This window comes from Hemitrygon akajei, chromosome 4, assembly GCF_048418815.1.
Source record: "Hemitrygon akajei chromosome 4, sHemAka1.3, whole genome shotgun sequence".
Taxonomy (NCBI): Eukaryota; Metazoa; Chordata; class Chondrichthyes; order Myliobatiformes; family Dasyatidae; genus Hemitrygon; species Hemitrygon akajei.
This window is the reverse complement of record NC_133127.1, coordinates 194,370,045-194,380,345: the sequence shown is the minus strand read 5'-3', so window position 1 is coordinate 194,380,345 and position 10,301 is coordinate 194,370,045. Positions and strand designations below refer to the sequence as shown.

General features: G+C 46.6%; 1 protein-coding gene across 4 annotated transcripts in view; it reads right to left on the bottom strand.

Annotated features, from left to right (window-relative positions):
- Positions 1-2,902: 2,902 nt before the first annotated feature.
- Positions 2,903-10,301, bottom strand: part of LOC140727082 (transmembrane protein 164-like) — a 72,456-nt gene continuing 65,057 nt past the window's right edge. For 3 of the 4 annotated variants that reach the window (XM_073044323.1, XM_073044322.1, XM_073044320.1), the window contains exons 6-7: positions 8,920-9,020; positions 2,903-3,835 (exon numbers count right to left, since the gene is read on the bottom strand). In XM_073044323.1, the coding sequence (XP_072900424.1) occupies positions 3,644-3,835; positions 8,920-9,020 (293 nt within the window). In that variant the 3' untranslated portion in view covers positions 2,903-3,643. The remainder of the gene's footprint in view (positions 3,836-8,919; positions 9,021-10,301) is intronic. The other variant, XM_073044321.1, reaches the window with a different exon arrangement.

The following is a 10,301-nucleotide window of genomic DNA, read 5'->3' as shown; positions in this document are numbered from 1 at the left end:
ACATTTCACAATGTATGTCAGTGATCATAAACCTGATTCTGAATCAGATTCGATTATCCCACCAGCCTGCACATCTTTGGAAAGTGGAGGAAGCAGGAGCACCTGCGGTCACATGGAGAGCGTGCAAACTCCATGCACAGACAGCGCCCGAGGTCAGGATTGAAGCTGTGATTCAGACTCTACCAGCCGCATCACTGTGGCGCCTGAATCATCCTGCAGCATCTCCTGAGGATCAGGTTGGGGATTCGACGTGGGAGATACAATGAGAGAAGATTTGATGGAGGTATTCAAAATTATGAGGGTATAGACAGGGTAAATGCAAGCAGGCTTTTTCCACTGAGATTGGCTGAGACTAGAACTAGAGGTCATGGGTTAAGGGTGAAAGGTGAAATATTTAAGGGGAATAGGAGTGGGAAATTCTTCACTCAGAAGGTGAATAATGCGGAATGAGCTGCCAGTGCAAATGGATATGGGTTTGATTGCAACATTTGAGAATAACATCAGCAAGTTTGCTGATGATACTAAGCTGGGTGGCAGTGTGACATGTGATGAGGATGTTAGGAGAATTCAGGGTGACTTGGATAGGCTGGGTGAGAGGGCAGATACTTGGCAGATGACATTTAATGTGAATAAGTGTGGGGTTATCCACTTTGGGAGTAAGAACAGGAAGGCAGATTATTATCTGAACGGTGTAGTTAGGTAAGGGAGAAATACAAAGAGATCTCGGAGTCCTTGTTCATCAGTCACTGAAGGTGAATGAGCAAGTGCAGCAGGCAGTGAAGAAGGCTAATGGAATGTTGGCCTTTATTACAAAGGGAATTGAGTACAAGAGCAAGGAAATCCTCTTGCATTTGTACAGGGCCCTGGTGAGACCACACCTAGAGTATTGTGTACAGTTTTGGTCTCCAGGGTTAAGGAAGGACATCCTGGCTGTAGAGGAAGTGCAGCGTAGATTCACGAGGTTAATTCCTGGGATGTCAGGACTGTCTTACGTAGAGAGGTTAGAGAGACTGGGCTTGTACACGCTGGAATTAAGGAGATTGAGGGGGATCTGATTGCAACATATAAGATTATTAAGGGATTGGACAAGATAGAGGCAGGAAATATGTTCCAGATGCTGGGAGAGTCCAGTACCAGAGGGCATGGTTTGAGAATAAGGGGTAGGTCATTTAGGACAGAGTTAAGGAAAAACTTCTTCTCCCAGAGAGTTGTGGGGGTCTGGAATGCACTGCCTCAGAAGGTAGTGGAGGCCAATTCTCTGGATGCTTTCAAGAAGGAGCTAGATAGGTATCTTATGGATAGGGGAATCAAGGGATATGGGGACAAGGCAGGAACCGGGTATTGATAGTAGATGATCAGCCATGATCTCAAAATGGCGGTGCAGGCTTGAAGGGCCGAATGGTCTACTTCTGCACCTATTGTCTATTGTCTATTTAAGAGAATCTTGGATAGGTACATGGATGAGAAGGGTATGGAGGGCCATGGTCTGGGTATTGGTTGATCAGACTAGGCAGAATAATGGTTTGGCACAGACTAAATGGGCCAAAGGACAGTTTTAGTGCTCTATGACTATGTATTGGGAGCAGCGACTGAATCTCACCAAGATAACATCTGCAGGAAATGTAATCTGGCTATAACGCTGTCAGACATCCGGATTTAAAGCTTGTGATTACCATTCAGTATAAATTGTAATGTTTGGCTCGATAATCCCATTTATTACTTCCCTTGAAAATAAACATATTTTCTTGGATAAACAAAACCAACTGTGGACCGTATAAGGGGATTGGAGGAAGTAATTGGGTGATAATTATGAGCCATTTTGGGCCTCTTGTCCAAGAAGAGATGTGCTGGCATTGGACAGAGAGGTTCATGAGAATGATCCCGGGAATGAAAGGGTTAGCATATCAGGAGTGTTTGAATGCTCTGGACCTGTACTTGCTGGAGTTTAGAAGAATGAGGGTATCTCATTGAAATCTCCCAGTTATTGAAAGGTCTTGATAAAGTGGCAATCAAGGGAATGTTTCCCATAGTGGGATAGTTCAGGACTAGAGGGATCAACATCAGAATAGAGAGACACCTATTAAGAACAGATACAAGGAGGGATTTCTTTAGCCAGAGAATGGTGAATCTGTGGAATTCATTGCCACAGTCGGCTGTGGAGGCCAAGTCACTGGGTTTATTTAAAGCAGAGGTTGATAGGTTCTTGATTAGTCAGGGTGTCAAAGGTTCTGGGATGGAGGCAGGAGAATGGGGTTTGAGGGGGATAATAAATCAGCCATGATGGAATGGGGAAGCAGGCTTGATGGGCCAAATGGCCTAATTCTGCTCCTATGTCTTATGGGATGTCAGAGGTAGGTTTCTCTATACAGTGTTTTACACAGATCCTTCTCCAAGAATCGCCACCTTTTTGAGGTGGAGAAGCTTGTGAGTTCCTGAGATCCCAAGAGTGATGCGTGGTAAGGCCACCCATGGTTGTACAGTCAAGGGCGAGGATCCAGACAAAGAGCGATCCAACCAAGAACTCACTGGTGGATCTGGTAGAAGATGATGAAACATCACAACGGCAGCAAAGGTCCCCAATTGTTTGGTATTCCATGCCACTGGACCCTGACCCTAGTCTGTCAAAGACCACGTGGTGGTTGCCCGTCCATCAGCCTCCTCATGTTAAACAAAATCACAAACAAGCTGGTGGATTCTCCATTAAGGGAATCCACCCTTACCACTAACAGAGAGAGGTGGGTGCATGGTGGTGCTAGGGGCAGATACATTAGGGTCATGTAAGAGACTCTTAGAGGCACATGGAGGATTGAAAAATGGAGGGTTATGTGGGAGGGAAGGGTTAGATTGAATCTTAGAGAGTTAAAATGTCAGCATAAATTCGAGGACCTGTACTGCATTGTAATCATCTGTATTCCACATATTTTAATATCGTGAGAACACAAAAAACACAAGTTCAAAGATCTCTTTGGATTCCTTGTTGGAAAGAAACATTGTCCTCTTGGCCTGGCCTCTCTTCAAGTGTGTGCCAATGCGGTCCTCAGCAGGGCAGGTGACCAGATGGTGACCAGCAGGGTTCGGTTGTTTGTCTACACAGCTCAGGGTCTACTGGAAGAGAAGCTACTCTGGTGTCAAGTTCCACACGTGTCTCAGTTCCACAGAATGTACTGTGGCCCAAGGCACTGTTGCGGCAGGAAAAGTGGCTGGTTCACAATGGGCACAACAGTTATAAAACCAACCCTCATCAGTCAAAGGTGCTGCACCTACTCACAGAAAAGGCAGAATCTATACAAGTGTGAACCTGTGTGTGTGTGTGTGTGTATATGCCTGCAACTATGTCTATATCTATAGGTCTGTAACTGCATGTGTGTCTGTGTTCTCTCCTCTGGCCCCTGGAAACGTGAGCCACGTATTTTTGTGGCACCTGTCACAGCCTGCAGCCGTGCTGAGGGTGCGATCACTGACGGAGTTGTGGGGAAATTCCAGGAGGACTTTGACCTCTCCATCTTGATCCAGTTCCCACCAAGGTTCCAGGAGAAGCAGTCTCTCGCAGCCTTCCCTCAGTCTCCAGGAAAACAAATCCACTACCGTGACCCTGGCGTCCGCATCCCCGTGGGCCGGTCGGCCTCGCGCACACACTGGTCACTCACGCCAGCTTCAGTTTGCCCCAGAGGGTGCGGATCAGCGACGGCAGAGCAAAAGCCAGCAGCGTGATCGCCTTCCCGTGGATGAGCAGGAGTGCGGTCTGGTGAAGGGAGGCCCACATGCGATAGTAGGGTCCGTGGAATGGGTCGGACACGGCCGGGCACAGCATATTGTTCAAGTTCACCATCATAACCTGGGGACAATCACCGTGAGGTTAGTTTAATATCACAGACAGGGGCACAGAACATACTGAATGCAATCACACACCAGCCCCGCTGTTCCATTACCAGTTTGAGCTCTTTCTCGAGAATCAAGGATCAGCTTTATTCACCACATACATTTACATGGATTAGGAACTTGCTGCAGTGTGTTAGTCAGGACGTGACATTCAACAATTGTAAAGAATAAAAAATCATATAAAAATAACATTAGATGTTAAAGTACAAATATGGAATAAAATGCGAATAGATAAATTTTAAAGGACTCTTCGACTTATTTTCTCAATATTATTTGTTGATTTTGTATTTACACAGTTTGTCATTTGCACTTTGGATGTTTGTCGGTCTCTGCGTAGTTTTTCAATGACTATTACATTTTCTTGTGAATGCCCACAAGAAAATGCATCTCGGGACTATTTGGTGACTACATATTTTGATTATGTTTACTTTGAACTTTTAAATACCAGCATGTATTTACAATGTGAACAACATTATAAAAAGTGTTTACAGTGTCAAACAATTTTACTTAGAGACACAACACAGAACAGACCCCCCCCCACCCCCCCGGCCCAATGAGCCGCACCACCCATCAACCCACTTATTTAACCCCAGTCTAATCACAGGACAATTTACAATTAACCTACTAACCGGTACATTCTTGAACTGTGGGAGGAAACCGGAGCACCTGGTGGAAATGCACGCACTTACCATAAGACGTACAAACTCCTACAGAAGACGCGGGAATTGAACTCCGAACTCTGAAGCTGTAACAGCATTGTGCTAACTGCTACATTACTGTGGCACCCATTAGTGCTAAATATCTATTTCTTATTGTATCTTAGAGTCATGCGAGGGATAAAGCTGATTCTGAGGAGATTTGGTAGATCACTGAAGACTGCTGCGAATTTTAACAGATTCCGACAGCATTCCGACTGGTCACATCATCGTCTAGTATGGAGGGCCCAATGCATAGGATTGCAAGAGGCCGCAGAGAGTTGTAGACACAGCCAGTTCCGTCATGGGCACAACCCTCCCACCATCAAGGGTGTCTTCAACAGGTGGTACCTCAAGAGGTGGCATCTGCATCTAAGGACCCTCACCATCCAGGACAATCCCTCTTCTCATTACCACCATCGGGGAGCAGGTACAGGAGCCTGCTGACACACATTCAACAATTCAGGAACAACTTTGTCCCCTCCACCATCAGAGTTCTAAACAGTCCATGAACACAACCTCACTACAGGTGGCCCCCATTTTTCAAACATTCGCTTTACGACAGCTCGCTGTTACGACCTACATTAGTACCTGTTTTCGCTAACCAAAGAGGATTTTCACTCTTACGAGAAAAGAGACGCCTGCTTTATACGTGTGTTTACCTCGAAAGGACTACCATGACCGTGAAGCCTTGTGCGGGCAGTTGTGTGTACATGCGTACACATGTATGTACGTATGTATGCGTGTACGTGCCGAATTTTTTTTCTTCAAATCGATTTTGGCTCGCTGTCTTCCCGATTTTGATAAGTGAAACCACACTGTAAATACAATATTTCTACTTTATATAGGCTGTATATTTATCATATCATTCCTGCTTTTACTATATGTTCGCGTTATTTTAGGTTTTATGTGTTATTTGGTTTGATTTGGTAGGTTATTTTTTGGGTCTGGGAATGCTCAAAAATTTTTCCCATATAAATTAATGGTAATTGCTTCTTCGCTTTACGACATTTTGGATTACAGACAGTTTCATAGGAACGCTCTGCCTTCGGATAGCGGGGGAAACCTGTATTCCTCTCTGGCATTAATTATTTATTTTTGTAACTTATGGTAAATTTTACAACTTGCTGCTGCCACAAAACAACAAATTTCATGACCCACGTCAGTGATAATAAACCTGATTCTGAAAGATCTCAGCTTGAAATGTTGACCGTTTACTCTTCTCCATAGATGCTGCCTGACCTGCTGAGTTCCTCCAGCATTTTGTGTGTGCTGCTCAGCTATTGAATGAGGCACGTTTTTACAACAAAGAACACTATAATACAGGAACAGGCCTCACAAGATAAAGGAGGAGAGTTAGCTATTTGTCCATCGAGTCTGCTCCGCTATTTCACCATGACTACGCAATTTCTCTCTCAGCTGCAATCTCCTTCCTTCTCCACATAAGCTTTCATGCCTGACTAATCAAGAAACAACCTCTGCCTTAAACATACCCAATGACTTGGCCTCCACAGCTGCCTGTGGCAATGAATTCCACAGATTCACCACCCTATGACCTAAAGAAATTACCCCTCATCTCCACTCTAAATGGACATTCCTCTATTCTGAGGCTGTGTCCTCTGGTCTTAGACTCCTTCACCAAAGGAAACATCCTCTCCACAATAAATTTTGAGGCCCTTTCAACATTTGATAGGTTTCAATGAGTTTCACTAAACTTGTTAAACTAGTAACTAAATATCTAACTAAACCAATCACCTCTGTCAATGTCTCTGCCCATACATGTATTCTACTAATACTATAGCCTCATCCACACTAGACCGGATAAATCCGTAACCGAAGCTTTTTCTCTTTGTTTTGACTCTCCAACCACACTGAAACGGCGTTTTCCTCCCCCGAAAACGGAGCTTTTCTAAAACGCTCTCCAGAGTGTATAAATCTGAAAACACTGGCTGGGCAGAGCAGTGTGTACGGGGTAACCGGAGCTTTTTAAAAACACTGTCATGATGTGCAGGAACAGATGGTGGCAGCGCGGCATTTCATTGTTTTCTTGAACTAAGAGGAGGAAACGGAAATAGTATACTGTTCCTTCTTTGCTTGTTTTCTGTAGCTGTGTCCTGTGCGCGTGCCCGGTAGGAGGAGATTCGCCCAAATACCCGTTTTAATGTGGACGGAGGTATTTTCAGAATCGCCTGGTGTGGACATATATCGCTTTGTCGCAACACCGGTGTTTTCAAAATTATCCGGTCTAGTGTGAACGTAGCCTTTAAGTCTCTGAAACACCTGCCAATACCACCCTGGAAGTCTCTTCCAACAATCTCTGTGTAAAAAAAACCTTGCTTCGCAGATCTACAATGACACAAACGCACGTAAGCCTGGACACCCAACCAACAGGCACCGTTAAACCAGGCACAGCTCAATTATCTTCCTCTCCAACACGTTGGATTTGCCACATGTAGAGGGATCGCGTAGACTAGCCGAAGTTCAAAGTAAATTTGTGATCAAAATACAACCCTGAGATTAATCTCCTTGCTGGCAGTTACGGTAGATTCAAAGAAACACAATAGAACCAATGAAAAACTGCTCATAAAGTCAGACAACCAGTGTGCAAAGACAACAAACAGTGCAAATACAAAAAAAACCTAAATAACAAAATCTGAACAAGCAATAAATATTGAGAACATGAGTTGTAGAGTTCTTGAAAGTGCGTCCAGAGGTTGTGGATTCAGTTCAGTGTTGGGGTGAGTTAAGTTATCCACACTGCTTCACGAGCCTGATGGTTGAGCTGTTCTTGAACCTGGTGGTGTGGGTCCGGAGGCTCTTGTCCCTTCTTCCTGATGGCAGCATTGAGAAGCGAGCATGGCCTGGATGGTGGGGGTCCCTGATGATGGATGCTGCTTTCCTTTGACAGTGCTCCTTGTAAATGGGAGAACTGCTTCCTCCCAGTTTAGGGGAGATCTCTTGGTCAAGCTGGGATCAGAAAGCACTTGGAGTATTGTATACAGTTCTGGTCACCCCACAATGGGAAGGATGTGGTAGCTTTGGAGAGAGTGCAGAAGAGGTTTGCCACAATGCTGCCTGGAGTGTCCGGACTGGTTGCATCACAGCCTGGGATGGAAACACCAATGCCCAGATACAGAAAAGTCTACGGAGTGTGGCAGATGCAGCCCAGTCTCTCACAAGTGAAGCCTTCCCCACCGTTGAGCACATCTACGTGGAGCACTGTTGCTGGAGAGCAGCATCCATCGCCAAGGACTCACCACCACCCAGGCCATAACCTCTCTTCACTGCTTCCATCATGGAGGAGGTACAGGGGTCTCAGGATGCAAGCCAGCTTCAGGAATTGTTATTACCTGCAACCATCATGCAATAAGACATAGGAGCAGAATTAGGCCATTCAGCCCTTCGAGTCTGCTCTACCTTACTGTCATGCCTGAGTTATTATCCCCCTCAAACCCACTCTCCTGCCTTTTCCCCATAACCTTTGACACCCTGATTAGTCAAGAACCTATCAACCTCAGGTTTAAATATACCCAGTGACTTGGCCTCCACAACTGTCTGTGGCAATGAATTTCACAGATTCACCACTCTCCGGCTAAAGACATTTTATTTATCATAAACCCACGTACTCCCACAGCTACCTGGACTATACCTCTTCCCACCCTGTAACTTATAAAAGTGCCACCCCATTCTCTCAATTCCTCCGTCTCCACCGCATCCGCTCTCATGATGAGGCTTTTCATTCCAGAATGGAGGAGATGTCCTCCTTTTTCAACGAAAGGGGCTTCCCTTCCTCCACCATCAATGCTGCCCTCAGCCTCACCTCTTCCGTTTCACGCATGGATGCTCTTCCCCATCCTCCCACCACCCTACCAGGGAAAGGGTTCCTCTTGTCCTCACCTACCTCTCCACCAGCCTCCGCATCAGCACATCATTCTCAGCAACTTCTGCCACGTCTAATGGGATCCCACCACCAAGTACATCTTTCCCATCAACCCCCCAACCCAGCACTTTCTGCTTTCCGCAGGGATCGCTCCTGTCCAACTCCCTTGTCCATTCATCCCCCCCTCCTGGCACTTATCCTTGCAAGCAGAACAAGTGCTACACCTGCCCCTACTACACCCCCCTCACTACCATTCAGGGCCATAAACAGTCCTTTTGGTGAGACAACACTTTCACTCTCATTCACAGGAAGAACATACAAACTTTCTTACAGAGGGCGCTGGAATTGAACTCTGAACTCCAATACCATGAGCTGTAAAAGTGTCGCGCTAACCGCTACGAGCCTGCATAGATTCATCAAATTCAGTCCCTAATCCCTGGGGAAGATGCGGAGAAGTGTACTCACCACCGCGAGAGTCTGGAGGATGGTGTAGTGGTAGAGAAAGAGTAGCCCTGTAGCCAACACCGCCCACCTGAAGTCTCCTAAAGGTTCCGGTTTGTATACACCTAGAAACCGAGGGATGGAGGATGATTATTTATTCTTTACAGCCTGCCTTCCACTCTCGCCACTGTCTTGATGCCTTCCCCAGTCTGCGACCTCTGACTGTCAACCCCCGAGATCTGCTGAGGGAAATGGGCATTGTGCGGGCCGAAGGGACTAGCCTTGCTTGCCAGTTGAGTACTAATTTAATCTGCTAGGCACAGCATTGAGGGACGAAGGGCCTGCTCCTGTGCTGTACTCTTCTGTGTTCTGTCTTGGTACGTTTCTGTCAGTCAAGTCGCGCTAACTGTCACGCGTGCAGGTTCGGCGAGGTACGGGCACAAGGAAGAGCTTGCAGCCGGATCACGGAGACGTGCATTCAGACCGCGCACAACACAAGACAGTGGGGGGGGGGGGGGGGGGAGAAGGGAGAGAGGAGTGAGATAGAAAGTATGTGAGTGAGGGAGAGAAGGTGGGGGGGGGAGGGAGGGAGAGAAGTGGGCGGGGGAGGTGGGAGAAAGTCCAAACTAAAAAATACACTACAAAAATTGGGTTATGGGGGGGGGGTGGAGAAGGGAGAGAGGAGTGAGATAGAAAGTACGTGAGTGAGGGAGAGAAGGTGGGGGGGGAGGGAGGGAGAGAAGTGGGCGGGGGAGGTGGGAGAAAGTCCAAACTAAAAAATACACTACAAAAAAAGTTGGGTTATGGGGGGGTAAGTTCATTGATCTGGGGGTAGGGCACTGTGCTGTACTGTTCTAAATCAGAGACAGGTTAGAGGGAACAAGTAGTTACAGGTTGCCCAGGATAGGACTTTATTGCTTGTATCATAATAGAATGAGGGGCGACATTGGAGAAGTGTTTACGTATCTGGGAGGGGTAAGAGTCTTTACCCCAGCGTTGAGGGGTCCAAAACAAGGAGAGGTTTAGGGTGAGAAGGGAAAGATTCTGATCCCTAGTCCCTTCCTCTCCCGTCCTGAGGAGGGTCTCAACCCAAACCATCGACTGCTTATTCCGCCCATAGTCACTGCCTGGCTTGCTGAGCATTTTGTGTGTGTTGCTCTGGATTTCGCAGAGATCTCAGAGGTCACTGTTCTCATTCAGAGGGTGGTGAGTGTACGGAATCAGCTGCCAGAGAGACAGTACTGGCAGGTCTTTCCATTACAACAGTGTAGTGGTTAGCACAACGTTTTACAACATGCCTGCCATATGATCGGTGTTCAATTCCCACTGCTGTCTGTAGGAAACTGTACTCCCCATGCCCGTGTGGGCTTCCTCCAGGTGCTCCAGTTTCTTCCCACAGTCCAAGG